At 32.3% G+C, this 16,912-nt stretch overlaps 3 protein-coding genes across 6 annotated transcripts in view; 1 reads left to right on the top strand and 2 right to left on the bottom strand.

The window, feature by feature from the left end:
• LOC126728841 (ferric reduction oxidase 6-like) overlaps nucleotides 1–16,912 on the bottom strand; it is a 56,884-nt gene extending 39,972 nt beyond the window's left edge. Inside the window, exon 1 of the mRNA XM_050434602.1 lies at nucleotides 14,687–16,912. Coding sequence (XP_050290559.1) covers nucleotides 14,687–14,976 — 290 coding nt within the window. The 5' untranslated portion in view covers nucleotides 14,977–16,912. The remainder of the gene's footprint in view (nucleotides 1–14,686) is intronic.
• On the top strand, nucleotides 4,327–7,536 carry LOC126727421 (putative F-box protein At1g49610). Of its 3 annotated transcripts, none has more exons than XM_050433090.1 (3): nucleotides 4,327–5,493; nucleotides 6,226–6,402; nucleotides 7,028–7,536. In XM_050433090.1, the coding sequence occupies exons 1-3, from the start codon at nucleotides 4,342–4,344 to the stop codon at nucleotides 7,337–7,339; spliced, it is 1,641 nt and encodes a 546-aa protein (XP_050289047.1). In that variant the 5' UTR covers nucleotides 4,327–4,341; the 3' UTR covers nucleotides 7,340–7,536. The 3 variants fall into 3 exon arrangements, with proteins under 3 accessions (XP_050289047.1, XP_050289048.1, XP_050289049.1); XM_050433091.1 differs by having other exon boundaries at nucleotides 7,035–7,198; XM_050433092.1 differs by having other exon boundaries at nucleotides 7,039–7,195.
• LOC126727422 (ferric reduction oxidase 7, chloroplastic-like) lies at nucleotides 13,543–14,688 on the bottom strand. Of its 2 annotated transcripts, none has more exons than XM_050433093.1 (2): nucleotides 14,313–14,688; nucleotides 13,543–14,223 (listed from the first exon to the last, which is right to left on the bottom strand). In XM_050433093.1, exons 1-2 carry the CDS (start codon nucleotides 14,403–14,405, stop codon nucleotides 13,759–13,761), a joined length of 558 nt encoding a protein of 185 aa, XP_050289050.1. In that variant the 5' UTR covers nucleotides 14,406–14,688; the 3' UTR covers nucleotides 13,543–13,758. The 2 variants fall into 2 exon arrangements, with proteins under 2 accessions (XP_050289050.1, XP_050289051.1); XM_050433094.1 differs by having other exon boundaries at nucleotides 13,550–14,223; nucleotides 14,322–14,688.

Genomic DNA, 16,912 nt, shown 5'->3' with positions numbered 1-16,912 from the left:
TTGTGTTAATCGGATATTTTTTACTATATGTTCTATAAGTTTATATTTTATACATAATTTTAAACTACAAAAACTTACAATTTAAATAATTTATTGATGACATGGCTATTATTCTTTAATTCTTTAGAAATTTTGTAAATATGGAGGATATAAAAAAAAAAGGTAATTCAATGATAGATTTATCAAAATTTACCTTCTATAAAAAAATACTAAATAAAATTGTAGTTTAAGATTATAACCAATTTTATAACTAAATTAAATCCTTTAGAATACTTTATAAATATCAATTGAACTTTCAGTTTGAATGGCTTGTTGAACAGGTCAAAAAAATAAAATGACTTCAAATCTTACTCTCTTGTCAAATGCTACTGTTGGGTCCAGCTCACTCTCTTGTCAAATCTCATTAATGAGCTTGTCTCTTATGGCTTGTTTGGAAGTTTAGAGAGGGAGGAGAGTAGAGGGCAGTAGAGGAGAGGAGAGTAGTGGAGAGGGGAGTAGAGGGGAATAGTTATTTTTTACCTTGTTTAAATGTTTTTAAAATTAGTAAGGGGGAAGGGAGTAATTAGTCCTTCCACTTGTTTGGATGTTTTAAAAATTAGGATAGACAGGAGAAGAAATTATTTAAATAGACAAATTTACCCCTATTTGAAAATGCTTAATTTAATTCCCAATTTCCGATGATTTTAATCTTCAATACTTATTTTGCTCAAATAAATAAATTAATTAATAAATAAATAAAAACTTATTTTGCTATGTGTTGACTCTTCTCGCTTACGTGGCAGCTACTGACAGGACAACCTTAAAACAACAATATGAAATATAAAATGAAAAACCTGCAACACAGAATAGGATTATGTGAGAGTTACAGAAAGAAATGAGGAATTGCAATGGAAAATCAAATCAACAATGAGCAAAATCAAAAGAATTACTCAACCTATTGTGAAAATATAAGCTACGCCCACATAAATTTCAGCCAACGTAAAGTAAATTTAAGTTAGAAATTCATTTCTGAGGCATAAAGGCACCATGTTTGGTTACCTAGAAAATGACGAAAAGTAGAGAAAAACCAAACACAAATTAGTCTAGGTAGCAAACATGTTTTCAGTGATCATTACATTAGCGTTAGCAACCAGATGGGCCAAAATTGTGGTTGTTCCTTGAGATAAAGAATATGTTTCTTCAAGTACAAGGATTTTTAAATATGTTTTTCCATTTCTGCTTTGTTTGCTTGTTAAATTTGGGTTTTGATAGAGAAATGTGAGTCTAATGTGAACTTATTTTATATAATAGGTTTGTAATTTTGTTAATTTAGAAAGGGTAAATTGGAGAATTCATTTGGTCAATAATTTATCTGTTCTACTCTCCCTCCAAATCTCTCCAATTTTGAGGAATTAAAAATGAGGAGTTAGAGGTAATTGAGACCCCTCCAAACCCCTCCCCCTTCTTCCTTAAAAAACTTTCAAACAAGGTAATTGAATTACTCTCCCTCCTTCTACTCTACTCCCCCTCCTTTTTTAAACATCCAAATAGACCATTAATTAAATGTCCCCAAAGTCAGACTTCTCTAATAGAGAAGTGGTGCAAGGCATGTGGAACACGCTGATGTTGGCTAAAGGGAAATTGATAGCCACACAAATTGAGAAATAAAAGCTGCACGTGTGGGTTTTTTAAAGTTTAAGGTCTGTCTGTTTATTTCGTAGAATTGAAAATTTTTTATTAAAAGTATTATAAATAATGGTAAAAGTTAATTAAAATAGTATAAGAGGATTCTTAAAAAAAAAAAATAGTATAAGAGGACTTAAAAATAGTACTAAAAAGTACAATAAAACTCATATATAGTAGCAAAAATAAACTTAAATAGTAAAATAAGATTGCAAATTCCATCCATGTCAAACGCACGATAATTCAAATTGAATAGACAAAAGAGAGGAACAAAGACTATTCGGCCATTTTTGAGAGAAAGAGCTCAAGTAAAAGAGAGACAAGCGGAGAGGGCTAGAGAAGCAATACAAAAATATAAGAGAGAAGAAACACAGTGAAACTGAGTTAGTGTATGTTTGGATAATGCTGAAATGATTTTGTAAGCTGCGTCCAGCATTTTGGTGTGGGTTAAGTGCACTGTTCACGGGACCTACAAGTACGGATTTTAGCAAAATCAATTTTAAAACTGGGTCTCACAGCACTATTCAAACATTTAAAAATTATTTTATTACATTATTTTCAATTTTCAACAATAAGCAATATCCAAACACACCCTTAGAGTGAAAAAGAAAAGGTGACTTTTTTTTTCTTCGCTCAAGCTACACATAAGAAGGAACATAAATTGGTGGAGTTTTCTTAGAGTTATTTTGGATACTACAACCACAGAAAGTTGAAGTAAGTTTTTAAAGGGAAGGTCTTTTCTACTATCTTTGTTGTATCTCCAATTTTATTGTGAACTCAAGTTTGGCATAGACTTGAGAGTTACAGTCTCTATTTTTTATAGTGGATTTTTTGGAGCTTTTTCCCGGGAGGGTTTTCCATGTAAGATTTGTGTGGCTGTATTTCTATGGTGCATGCCAGAAAAATTTTATTTCAATAATATTGATATTACTTGATAGTCTTCTATATATATAATAATAGGTAAAACTGAGAGAAAATTCAATTAGATTTCAAATTTGAATTTAATTAGAGTCTAATTTTGCACCACGTGTCCCACAAGTAAGTTAATTCAATGTAAAAATTGGATTTCAGTTAGAGTTTAATTTTACGACATGTGTCCCATCTAATTTAAATTTTTTAATTTTTGTACCAAATGAGTTAATTTAGTGTAAAAACGAGAAGTCCAATATAAGTAAACTATTAAAAAAAAAAAACAATATAATTTTTTAATGATTTTTATATTTATGAGTTTTTTTTTTCTTTGGTAGAACTAAAAACAATTTAAGTTTATAAGCCATCTATATATATATATATATATATATATATATATAAAGCTGAGAAAATTCCAATTAGATTTTAAATTGGAATTCAATTACATTCTAATTTTGCGTTACGTGTTCCATCTAATAAAAAAGTTTAAAATTTTGAACCAAGTTAGTTAGTTCAGTGTAAAAACTAGATTTCAATTAGAGTTTAATTCTAGGGCACGTGTTCCATCTAATTGAGGTTTTTTTTTTTTTTTTTTTTTTTTTTTTTTTTTTTTAATTTTTGTGTCAAATGAGTTAATTTAGAGTAAAAAACGAGGAGTGTAATATAAATAAACCATAAAAAATATAATCGTACATCTAACACTATATATAAAATTAGAGGAAGAGAGAGTTTAAATGATTTTATATTTATGAGCTTTTTATATAACTAAAAACAATTCATTTGGCACAAAAATGATATATATATATATATATATATATATACACATTTATATATATATATATGTAAAACTTAAAGAAAATCCAATTAGATTCTACAATTGAAGTCCAATTTTCGACGTGCCCTAAATTATTTATTTTAGAAAGAGTTTTATTTCTTAATTTTGGAATGTGGGACCATATCATAAATATCCATTAAAATGAATTATTGTGTACAAAAACCAAAGAGTCTAAAATTAATGAAAATAAAAATATTTAAAAATTGATAATTTACATTTTCTACCTAATAACATTCTTACAAAACTTTTTAAAGAGTTAAAAAATATATATAAGAATGACCATCAATAATATTTAAATTATATATGTAAGATTATTATACTATGCATCTTAATATGTATCTTTTAAATATATCCATGCATATGCATAGGATTACAAGTTAGTTTATTTTAATTCATATATACATACAGTTATTGACATGGACACATATATATTTAGATTAGGCTAGAGTATAATTTCTATCTTGTAAAAAAAAAAAAAAAAACATTGCATGGACTAGTGGTTAATTAGTAGTATGCACTAAGCTTTTTCATACATCCCTTACTCATACGAATATTTTTCACATAAATTAAAAAAAAGAGTTTAATACCCATTATAAAAATCTACTTTTATATTTTATTTTATTTTTTTATCTTACCTATTTTCTCTTCAAAAAAATTCATGTTATATTATTTATTTTATAATACATTTTATTAAAATATCAAATTTTCTTGATTATTTTTTTAATTATTCTTCTTTCTTCATTCAAAACAATCATAATCTACTCTCTTTCTTCATCTTTCGAAAAAAAAAAGAATAAAAAACTAAATACAAAATAAATAATACTAGTATAAATTTATCGTAGCAAACTTGTGAATTAACACAATTATATATTGATTTGGTTATTTTTGGGCAAAATTGTGTAATTTTACAACTTCTTTTTTCTATTATACCCAAAATGAGTGCTTTACGGCTTATAGGGAGGAAGAATAATTTCAGGGAACTGAGAAGTCTCGGCGTCTCACCATTCACTATTGAACTGAGAGTGAGAATGGAGGAAGAAAGCTATGGTTCTAGCGAAAGAAGCTCAACTTCCAGCGAGGAGAGCGCTCCCTATTCCACTGATAATTCCAGCCATGCTACAAACCCCATGAATTCTGAAGAAGAAGAAGAAGAAGAAGAGTCAAGCTCAAGCGATGATTATCCAAGCAAGCGCCGCAAACATGGACCAATCGTAGAAGAAGAAGATCGAATCAGCACCTTACCTGACTCCATCCTCCTCACCATTCTCTCCTCTTTGTGCACTAAAGACGCTGTGAGAACGGGCGTTTTATCCAAAAGATGGGCCTATCTCTGGACCTTCGTTCCCTCTCTCCGTTTCACAGATTATTACCTCCGACACGCCGCCGATTACGCCAGTTTTGTGGATAATGTCCTGCTCCTACACAGAGCTTCGAAACTCACAAATTTCTCCGTCGAAGTCGAGTACAATCCAGAGCTAAAGCCTCGTGTCGATCTTTGGGTTCGTTTCGCCACAACTGCCAAGGTAGACCAACTTAGTCTACTTTTATCATCTTGTTTTTACAAATTGCCCCAGCATCTCTACGCCAATGAGTTTGTTTCTGAGTTGGATTTTAGAGCTTGCGAAATTAAGCCTAATGGGTTAGTACGTTGGAGTTCACTCAAGCGCTTGTGTCTTTGGAATGTGGCTTTGCCCAAAGATGTGCTAAATCAAGTGTTATTGGGTAGTCCTAGACTTGAATTCTTGGAATTGCGTAGTTGTGATAAGTTTAATCGGTTGGATATTGTGTCCGAGAGTTTAAAAAAATTGGTGATGGATTCTTATTGTGAAGACGGGTTGGAATTGGAAATTGTTGCTCCAAAGATCGAGTCTTTAGAAATTATAGGGGAATTTTATGGTATGAAGAAGTGCCAGATAAAGAACGCTTCGGCATTAGTTGAGGTTAGGCTCGATTTCGAAATAACGATGGAATATGAAGAGGAAGAGCAGGAGGAGGATCATTATAAGAACTGTGAAAACGTTGTGAGGGAACTTTTTGAGAGTCTGCATCAAGTCAAGAAACTTATTGTTGGCAGATGGTGTCTCAAGGTTGGTTTTTCTTGATTACTCAATCAAAATTTTTTTTTTTCTTTTAATTCTTTGGTTTGTCATATGTACCACTTCATGTTTTTCTTGATTACTAATGTCGATTTCCATTTGCAGAGACATGACTGTATCTAGATTGTTTTGGTTGGTGGTCCCATTGCTTAGCTAGGCTTGAATATAGAATAATGCACAGCGTATAGTGCTCTTTTTAGTGACAAGTTATTAATACCAAAAGGAAAAATCATTTTTTAATTTATAAGAGTATTTGAAAATTACCATACTCTATTGTGAGTTGGGCTTAGCCAACACCTTAAAAATTGAGATTATGGCTTGGTTTTTGTTGTTGTCGGTCTGACTTTTCTGCCTAACATCTTGATTTTAACATGAGTTGTAGTCAATCAATAATTAAAGGAAATTATAGTATTGGTCCAATTTCATGAGTTGATCTATTGAGTTATATACACTGCTTTTAGTTTCATGATGAGGTGTAGGGCACTTGCTTTAGTGCCAAATAATGATTCTTCATGATGATTTGTCAACTGTAAATCAAGGTTCCTAAAAGGCCTCTTTTATTTTATTGTCATATAGGATATATTGACATTTATTTAAGTTAGTGTTCTGGAAAACATGTTAGCTAAATTGTTCTCTGGCAATGTATATTACAATTGGTCGTGTGGTTTATTCTATTGTTCACTTTACCTTATTGTGTTCTTCCTTTTACTTTGATCGACGTAGGTTCTGTCTATAATGTCAGTGAAACATCTGTCTTGTCCGGTGTTAAATTGCAAATGTCTAACGATGAAAACAAGCATGGAAAAATGGAATCTTCCTGGCATTGCAAGCCTGCTTCAAAGTTCACCTTATGTGGAGACATTGGTTATAGATATCATATTCTCCAACCACGACTCAGAGGTTTGTTTTTCTTGGTCCAATTTCCTAGATGTCATATCATAGGAACTTTAATGAAGATAATACTAAAATATATATAAAATTTTGTTTAATGTGTCTATTAAGGAAGTAATAAGGACCATGATTTTAAATAGAATAAGATGAAGGAAAAGAATACATGTGACCCTTCAAGATCATGACACAGCCAAAAGTGGACACGTATCGTAATCCTGACGGGTCCAGTGCATAGAAGCACTACACCCAATCTTTGCCCATTGATTTATCACCCTTTAAACCCCAAGATCCCAAATCACCTATCCATGAAAATAGCCTCAAATACCCCCATGAAAAGGCTAAATACTGTGCATGAGTTACTCTTCATTGTCCTGGAACAGCAACCCAAGTTTTAGTCATTACCTTTTGTTGGATTTCCAAATCCTACTATTCCTATTCTCATTAGAAACCCTATAATCCTCATTTCTTACTATTTTCCAGCCATTTTCCTTCCAAAGCCACCTAACCTTAAATCCTCAAGATTGAAATGTCCAAAGCTGACTCCCTTTTCCTGCGCCAACTCCTTTATAACATGACAAGATATCATAATTTAAAAGTCAACTTCAAAATGAGCTAATGTACTTCTATTTTGCAGTTTCTAGACAGAATCTATGATGAAGTGAACCATTGGAAATCAAAAGAGGTCTATTTCAAATCTTTGCTACAATGCCTCAAGACTGTCAAGATTTTTGGTTTTGGAGAAAGGTTCCACACAAAGGATGTATTCATTTTAGTTGTAGAATTTCTACTTAAGAATGCAAAGGTACTGGAGAAGATGGTTATCACTGAACCATGGGTCATGCAAAATGGAATACATAATATGCAACTTAAATTTCTACAAGTGTCTCAAAAGTTGTTAAGCTTCCCCAGATCCTCTCCTCATGCAGTGGTTATGTTCCCATTTTAGTAAAATCATTTTAAGTTGTTCGATGCTCTTAAATGATGAAATTCTCATAAATTAATTGTAGTTATGTAGATTAGTCTGGTTCAATGAACTAAAATCTTGCTATGATTTGCTCTAGCTTCCAATTTCATGTACTTATGTTTTCATTGTGATGTTAAACTTGCTTTAAGATGCTAAATATCAATGGTTATGTTGCTTAATTTCCATCTCAATTAAAGGCACTTCAACATGTTTGGTTGTGTTGGCAGAGGAACTGACCAATGCATATCTTTTTGGCTAAATACCAATACATCTCATTATCAATACAAAACGAAACACAACGAATTTAGATTAGCTGGAGGTGCTGCCTGTGCTTGTTGGAAGTCTTGCAGTAGCTGCATTTTCTTTTTTCACTGCTAAGGTAGACCGACTTAGTCTATGTTTATCAGCTCCTCATTTAAACCCTTATGGAAATGATGGATACACATTGCCGCAGCATCTCTACGCTGATGAGTTTGTTTCCGAATTGGATTTTCATTTCTGCGAAATTAAGCCTAAAGGGTTAGTGGGTTGGAGTTCACTAAAGTGCTTGTGTATCGGGTACATGGCCTTGTCTGAAGATGTGACAAATAAAGCGTTAATGGGCAGTCCTAGACTTGAATTCTTGAAATTGCAAAATTTTATTGACTTTAATCGGTTTGATATATTGTCGGAGAGTTTGAGAAAACTGGTGATAGATTCTTGTTATTAGAAATGCCATGAGCCGATAGAATTGGAAATTGTGGCTCCAAAGATCGAGTCTTTGGAAATTCTGGGGAATTTTTATGGTAAGAAGAAGTGTGAGATAAAAGGACGGGTCAGCATTGGTGGAGGTTAAGCTTGATTTCGAAATATCGATAGATTATGAAGTTGACGAGGAGGAGGAAGTTCGTAAAGACAGCGTAGAAGTTGTGAGTGAACTTTTTGAGAATCTGCATCAAGTGAAGAAACTTATTGTTGGCAAATGGTGTCTAAAGGTTGGTTTTTCTTGATTGCTCTTTTCTCTCTTATCATTTTTTTTTTCCGCAATACTTCATGTTTTTCTTGAATGCTAATGTTGATTACCATTTGCAGAGACATGAATGTATCAACATTATATGATTTGTATCTTTTTATTGTTGGTAGTCTCATTCCTTTGCTAGGCCTGAATATAGAATAAAACACAGCATCTGGTGCTCTTTTTAGAGACAAATTACTGTACAATTTGATTTTGCTTAATATTGTTTGGTTGCATTAGTTAATACAACTATATAGGTAGTTAAATTCACCTCACTATACTTAAATTTTGCCATTCTTTTAATATATTTCAAGAAGAGAGCGAGTTGATGAAGAGGACCTTCTTTGCATATTCTACTTTTATAGTTGTTCTCTTTTTCCATGTATTTAGGTATGTTTCTAATTAGTGAGATAAGAATTGTATCTCAGCCTATAATGTATAAAAGAAAAATGGTCATGGTGACATTGACAGTATGATTCTTGAAATGGGAATATGTACAAAACTACACTTTAAATTCTTCTCTAATAGTGAACTGCCTAGAAGAGCTTGGTATCCATGGCATTTTTGTTTCCTTGTGGTTGTTTGATTTGGAGAATTTTTAGTAACTTATTCTTTTTAGAAGTTGAGCTTTGATTTGATGGCAAGTGTTTTCCACAAAAAGGGTATTGGGTTTGATTTCGGGAGTCATCCTCTTCTATTAATAGGTATAATGGTTGTTACCTTAACCTTTCTTAAACCTGCGCAAAAGTGAGAACTCTGTTTATTGAGTAAGACCTTTTTAGTGACTAAATTTTTTTAAGGTGTGTATCACTTTTGGACAATTCCATCTAGTTGGGTTATTTGATATAAGATCTGATACCTCTAGTTATGTTCGAGTGGGAATTTGGTGATGGTTTAGGCTTGGAACCTTCCAAATTTGGTAGCCAGTGAGTATATATAGAGCAATGTGCAAGCTAACTATAAATGATTCTCTTCGTTGATAAGTTGAAAATATTTTTTAATATACTTGTCTTACTAGTTGAGTCACACCTTGTCATAGAAGAAACTAAACTGCATCAGCCCCATGGTTTAATTAGAAAGTAAAAAACAAAATTTCATACCATGTACGCTCTTGTGGCAACTAATAATTAATGGTACAAATCATGTCATTAGGTCTTTTCTATTTTTCTTTTGTGGCAGCCTGACGAGTGTCAAGGAAATTCAAAAAATCCATTCTCTCAACTATTAATGAAGGAAAATTATTGTATACTTTAGGAGTACCATAAATGCATATTCCTCTCTTGCTTACATGAATTGTGTCTCACTATTATGTGAGAGAGAGAGAGAGTTGGGTATGCATTTATGGTATTTCGGAAGTATTCTATAATTACTCATTAATGAAGCCCATTTGACCATTATCTCCCACCCTTTGCTATGAACTATCAATATCGTCTATACATGATATGAAAATATACTTTCTCAATCATTTGAACTTATCAATGCTAAACTGTCTTGCTTCTCTCTCTTAATGCTGTAAGGTATTAACAATATCAGAAGTGAGAACTTGGCCATCTCCATTGGCAAAGTTCGTATAAACTTTAGTATCTTTCCACTTCTATTTGATCTATCTCACCTTTAAAATACCCAATTTCAAATGGAAATGATTTTTTTTTTTCTTTCTTTCTTGTCAAGCCTTATTTCCACTTGCTTTAAGATATACCCATTTAAATCGCAGAATAGGGCATTTGGGTGTTTGTCTCGGCATCTCAAGACTGTTGAGATTGTTGGCTTTGAAGCAAAGTTTTTTGGGTTGAAATATTTAACTGGACTTGTACAATTTCCGCTTAAGCATGCAAGGGTGCTTGAGAAGGTAGTTATATATGGAAAAGCTGAGGCTAGTAATCAAACCCCAACTCTTTTTGAGGCATGCAGATTACTTGAGGTCATTTACTATTTTTATCATACCAATTAAAGATCCTCTCCAAATGTTGTGGTTGTGTTCTCCTGGGGCTCTATCAGAACTCTCATAAACAACAGTTTCATAATTACTATTGCTTCAATTCATGCTTAGAAATTTTCCTTCTTTTAAGAGGACTTTATGACCAAGCTTTTCAATAGCCTACGCTCAAAATGTTGTAATGTCATCTTCTTGGTATTAAATTATTAATACAGCATCCAATTCGTGGATATATGTTACAGTGATGCCATTTTCTCTTGTCTAATCTTTTTGCTTTTGAATTTGGAGTAGTTTGATTCAAAGTTCTCTGAACTAAATATCAATCGAACTTTTGGTTTGAAACTTTGAATGGCTTGTGCCTTGTTGAACGGATCAAACAATAAAATGACTTCAACATACTAGAAAACGTTTGTTATAGACTTATAATCAAATGCTATTGTTATTCGTGTAAATGCTTTGATTGGATGATATGAAAAGCTTTAGGAAGAGGGAAATAGGGAATCATTTCTCATCTCAAGGATCCAATTTGGCATTATCACTCAGTTCCATTCTGATTTCTGTCCCTTTTTTCAATATGAATGACTACTTAACTTATGTAAACAGTTCACTAATAGTATTAGAGATTGGTTTTATTTTTTTGGTCAACTGGTAACATGACATGCTGTTCTCCATTAAAAAAAAAAAAATCTTCTACACGTTATAAAATTGTTTGTTAAAGTATTCTGCATCGTGCTATTTGATTGAAGCATGATTAAGTCTTTAGAACATGAATTTCAGGACCAAAACAGATCACCTAAATGCAATTTTTTTTTTCTCTTTTTGAGAAGAACCTGAATGCAAACTTGGTTATTCACTCAGTATTTGATTATTTGGTACTAAACAAAAAGAGAATTAAGAAGACGCTTGTCTTGATTGTTTAAAGAAAAAGAAATAAAGGAAGAAAACAAATCTTCTTATTTTGGTTTTTGTAAGTATACAAGTCATTTGATGATTGATATTAGAGACAGAGATGAACGAGTAATTGATATTTGACACATGCAGAGTGTAATCTTGGTATCACATATAAAATTTTATCAATTGCTTTGCGTGTATTCTTAATTCAAAGATATTCCTCTATTATTAATTTTTTTTTTCTTTTTGTATACGATATTGTTTGAACTTTTAGTATTTTCTCCATTATATATGGATTTTTTTTTACCCTTAGACTAAGATTGTTTTTTACCATTAAAGTCAAAACAAAATATTTTTCTTTTCATTAGAACCAAATTGTTTACTAATCTTACTCCTTTGCTTACTATAAATACCATATTTTACTTGTAAATCTTCATTCATTAATGTTAAGCAAAATTCTTAGTCAATTCTTATCCTTTTTTTTTCCTCATTTCTCCACTTCCTTCTCTTGGAGGTTTGGCTACCCCAAATTAGCATATACTTCTTCTCAAAAAAAAAAAAAAAAAAAAACAAAACAAAACAAAACAAACAAACAAACAAATTAGCCATATGCTTCACAATCCCAGGAAAGGATCCCCTCCCATTCTAAATCCTCCAATTTTTTTTTTTAAATTTTTATTCATTAATAAGACATGTAATATTTAAAAAAAAAAAAAAAAATCTATGCAAACCATATAAAATCAAATAAATACTACATGTCTTACTTCTATCTAATAATTGGAGATAATCCCCTAAAACCCCAAGCAATCTAGTTCTGAACACTCTCTTGTCTCCTATAGGACAAGTTGACCTCATCTCCCCCCCCCCCCCCCCCAACAAAACCCCATCCACCAAAAAAAAAAAAAAAAAAGTGTTAAAGACAACTTCAAACTCATGTTGGATAAAGTGAGGCCAACTTGATATTGGAAACCAACTCATGAAATCATCAAAGTGGATGAGGCTTGGTGGAGATATTAGCTAGCTAATCCTGTGAGTAGGCAGCTCATAGCTGTAAATTAAGTACCTTGAAGCAAATGATCATGAAAGAAGTGGTAATCAATCTCAATAAGTTTAGTAAGCATATGAAAGATATTATTGTGGGTATCTTAACAACATTTCAATGGTCACGGTGGATTGAAGTCTCTGTGAGACAATCAACTCCAAGATCGAGTAGGAACCAACGCAACCAAAGAGCTTGGTTGTGGACTTGTGGTGCTAGCAAGTGCATGATATTTTGCCTCAATACTAGAGAGAGTAATGCCAATTTGTTTCTTGTTGTGCTAAGAGATGAGGGAATCACCAAGAAATAAGCAATACCCTGTAGTGACCAATGGTCAGTGGGATTGCCTATCCAATCTGCATTTTAGTAAGCTGGAAAGTCAATGGAGAACAACAGGAAAAGAGAAATCTATGGAACATGGTGTCTTTCAGATATTGGAGGACTCTAGGAACATCAGCATACTGAGAGGACCATGTTGCAACCATGAATTAACTGACATTGAGGATTACATAGGAAATATCTAGGCAATGAGATAGACTAGACTCCCAACTTGCTATCTACAAAGGGTCGCATGAAGAAGAAGTTCTCCATTAAGTATACTGTGTTAAAAGATTGATTTTCTTATCGTATAAAATAGCCTAAAATATTATACAAGGGACTATTTTATAAAGAAAAAGGTTCTCCAATATGAGTGTAATAAAAGTAAATGTAGTACAATAATTCAAAAATCTTAAAGCCCGTTGAGATTGTATTGTAACAAAATGTATCTTATTTATCCGTTTGTCACTCTTTTATTTTCCTTTTAAGAGCTTAGAGGTTAGAGTAAATAATTCCACTATCATCTCTAGAATCCCTATTAAAGATCAAGGAACCCAATAATAATAACTTAAAAGTGCATATACACATACATATAATTGTATGTATATTGTTATCAATATTTATTCATATCAATAAAGAGTATTTAGCTTTTAAGATAATTGATTACATTAAGGGGAAGATGAGATGATGAAGGTGGTGCCTACAAATTGAAACTATGGCTGTTGAAATGGAAGATTGGATGACGGCGTTGTCTCCTAATTTTCTGTGACCTGATTTCTTTAGCAACGCTTGTCTGAAGAGTTGGAGGACCCCACACACAACAACATCAACATCAATGTAGCCCCATTTCCCTAATATATCCCCAAAGATATTTGCAACATGACAAAGGAAAGGCAATCAAGAAAGCCTTTGGTGTAGTACAACTAAAGAGGTTAAACTTTGTTATTAAGAATTTTTTTTTTCCTGTTTCGTTTAGTTTTATTCCATCCATTTATGTCAAATATTTTGTTCACATCTTGTCCTAAGCTTGATAAATAAAGGAGGGTTGTGGTAGATTGATGGCTTATGTGAAATTTAGTTACTATAGACATGTACACAATAAGGTGTCCCTGACAAGTAAAAATACACGTGGCCATCCTTCACTAGTCTATTGTTATTGTTGGGACTAAATTTGGTTGTCGTCATCATCATTGTCATTCTTGTTGTTATATTATTCTTTTAATTTATGTTTTGAACAAAAGTTGAGATGCTATACCTTTGAAGTCTGGTCTCGAACCATAATAAATATTGATTGAACTTGCAAGTTTTTGCTGACATGAATCCGTGTGGGCTAAAATTTCATTATGCTGCATCTTCTCAACCATTATCCTCTTATCCTTGCATGCCTCCCTTGCTGCATTTTGTCTTTCCCAAAGATGCCACAAACCAACCACAACAGCTCCAAAGATAAAGACACTTACAAGCATGCAGATTAGAAGGAGAAGCCCTTTGTACCACCATGGAGATATGTCATAAGGGTTTATGTAGAGAGTATCCAGTAAATACAGTAAGATAACAAAGCCTAGTGTAGACAAGATAACATATAGTCCAGACCATATATTATTTCCTGTACCAACCAAAACTGACATGCTGCAGTTGTTAGACACAGGAGGAGAAGAGTTTGTAGCCTCGTGTACTTGACCCTCTTCCTGCAAATAAATAACAACTATTAAATGTCACAATATGAACATGATAACTTTAAATACAAAACAAAATAATAAGGGTTTAAGAGCATTACTAAGCATACCAATGGAGGTTGTGATTCTTGAGTGACAAAAATGTGAATCTCATGATTTAGTTTATCCAAAAAAAATGGACAGATTGATTCCATATCATTGGTAGAAAGAAGAGGAAGCTCGGTGATCTTTTCACAGCCCAAACAATCAAGATGTTTCGAGGCAAACAAGATTTTCCTTCCCTAGTACGATGGAGAATGTCACTCAAGATAGCCAGAAATGGTGATACTCCTACGCCTCCTGCTACTAAAATAAGGTTTTCATACTTAAAGAACCAAATGGTGAAGTTAGTTCATAAAATAGAAGATAATATGAAACTTAAAATTAAGCTTAATATCTAGTAAATTCTAGTGAAATTGACTGTTTGGGTGCATACATCAAGTGATATGGTAATTCATGCCCATAAGGCCCCTCAACAGAAGTTGTTATCTTTGTTTGAGGCCGGAGATGTAGGTCAGCTTCAAAACTATTCAAGATATTTCCTCTGAGCTTTTCTGTCCATTTCCCAATAACTTTAATGAGAATGGATAGATGATATTTACCATCCAGAGGACTAGATGAAACACTGAAAGGATGCCACTGCAGCCAAGATAATTCCCGAACTTGAAGGAAAATAAAACTGAGGGCATTGTACCGTAGATCTACATCGTTGAAGAAAAGTGTCATAGCTATGGTAACAACATAAAAACAAGGAAACTACAAATTTGTGGGGAACTAGTATTACTTGCATGTTTTGAAAGCACCAATTCCACAGTTCCACAAGAAAGACACTTGATTGAAATGATATCAACAGTCTTTCATGATTGGCAGAATCTCAAAAAACGATCTAGAATGAAAAGAAATATTCCTCCAGCAGATACACAGAACAAGAAATGCCCAACATGCAAAGCTTAAAAGACAATAAAGATTACATATAGTTGATGAGTGTAAAAGAATAACTCAAACTTCTTCTTTCTCACTAGATGAAGTGATGTCATCCATATTAGTAGACCAGCTGCCAGACTTATAACACCTGGAAAATGAGAAACACTGAGATCTACCCACTGAAACATCTGCATCAAACAATTAGAGATATAAGCTGCGTCATCTTCATATGACCTTATATTTCTTTCCATGAAGGTATTCTTAGATACATTCTATAAAGGAAGAAAAAGCATATGGTTTAGGACATTGACAAGGGTTACAAAAGGAGATGGGTTGCTCGTCTTTCTTTTGTTATGCTACTCGATGACTTAACTTACCTCTCAATTAAGTCTTGAAGAAGAGGATGAAATTAGTTACAGCCTAGTTCTACACAATTTAAAAATGGCTTGAACGGAAATTGGAACAGATTTTGTGTGATGAGCATCAAATTAATTAGAGATACATATAAACCCATATCAGCTTGGCTTCTTCCAAAACCAAGGAAGCATTCTAACCCATGCATGCATACAAAAATACCAAGCACTACATAAGCTAAAAGATTATGACTACAAGCCAAGACTGAAGGGACTCACTTCTATGCTCATGTTTTTATTTATTTATTTTTATCATGAACTAGTTAGAATCATGAATGTTTTGTCATGTGAAAAAGACAACATGGACAGGAGCCAAAGGTCATCAAACAAGTTAGGTCAATGACTTGTAAATTAGCACCATGCTTTCATAGTTTGTGTGTGCTAAGCAATTATTAGCGACCAAATGATTGAATCAAGAAGAAGATATATTAAAAAGAAAAAAAGGAAGAAGATATTTGTAGCAACAATCAGTATACAATCACCAAACAGTCTTAGCAAGAATATCAATATGATCTATCCAATGATCAAGAGTTGTTGAAGTAGAAGAATTTGCATCATAACATAAAAGGTTGTCAACAGGTATTTTAACCACAAAACAATCACAAAATCCCATTCTAGAACTGTTTATAGTGTCGTGCTTGTGTCTTTGAACAATCACTACATTATCTATATCTATATATATTTAAAAGTTGAAACGTAGTATTTATTGTTATTATACTCCAATTAAGCCACATCAGCAGTCATGTCATTAACATTTTTCTCCCAATTTTTATATGATTTTTTAACATTTAAAGTGAATTAAAAACTCTATTAAATACAATCAAAATATCATATTTATCTTATTTTTAACTATTCTTATTTATTATTAAATTTTCAATTCCATTTTAACTTTTCATATTCTCACTACTCTCTACCTTCTTCAAACTTTGTCATTCCATTTAAAATTTTCATATCCCTACTACTCTCTACTTTAATATCACTATTTTTCTATCCCTTTATCTTCCTTAATTTTGAATCTTCTTATTTTTATTCTTATCCTCATACTATACATTTGTCATTCTCTCTCTCATATATTCCATGCATAATTTTCTATTTTTTTCACAAACAAAAGGCTCTCTCTCTCTCTCTCTCTCTCTCTCTCTCTCTACTTTAGGTTGATGAACATTTGTATTCTTTAGAATTCTCCTTTGGGTTGATATGATTTAGTTTTGTGTTTTATGTTGTTATCTTTTTTATTCTCATTGATTGCTAAATGTGATCATATTGAATTATGAAGATAGTATATAAAAATATAATGTTATTTTATTGCATAGCATAACTAAAAT

Source organism: Quercus robur, chromosome 5 (genome assembly GCF_932294415.1).
Source record: "Quercus robur chromosome 5, dhQueRobu3.1, whole genome shotgun sequence".
NCBI lineage: Eukaryota > Viridiplantae > Streptophyta > Magnoliopsida > Fagales > Fagaceae > Quercus > Quercus robur.
This window is presented reverse-complemented; position numbering and strand designations above follow the sequence as displayed.

What these genes read in the sequence shown, in the direction of transcription:
- LOC126727422 (XM_050433093.1), bottom strand. Translation starts at nt 14,405, where the DNA reads ATGGAATCAATCTGTCCATTTTTTTTGGATAAACTAAATCATGAGATT. An exon ending in AACCTCCATTGGTATGCTTA is followed by an intron (nt 14,224 to 14,312) that starts GTAATGCTCTTA and finishes ATTTATTTGCAG; the next exon opens with GAAGAGGGTCAAGTACACGA.
- LOC126727421 (XM_050433090.1), top strand. Translation starts at nt 4,342, where the DNA reads ATGAGTGCTTTACGGCTTATAGGGAGGAAGAATAATTTCAGGGAACTG. An exon ending in TTGGCAGATGGTGTCTCAAG is followed by an intron (nt 5,494 to 6,225) that starts GTTGGTTTTTCT and finishes TGATCGACGTAG; the next exon opens with GTTCTGTCTATAATGTCAGT. An exon ending in TCTCCAACCACGACTCAGAG is followed by an intron (nt 6,403 to 7,027) that starts GTTTGTTTTTCT and finishes TCTATTTTGCAG; the next exon opens with TTTCTAGACAGAATCTATGA.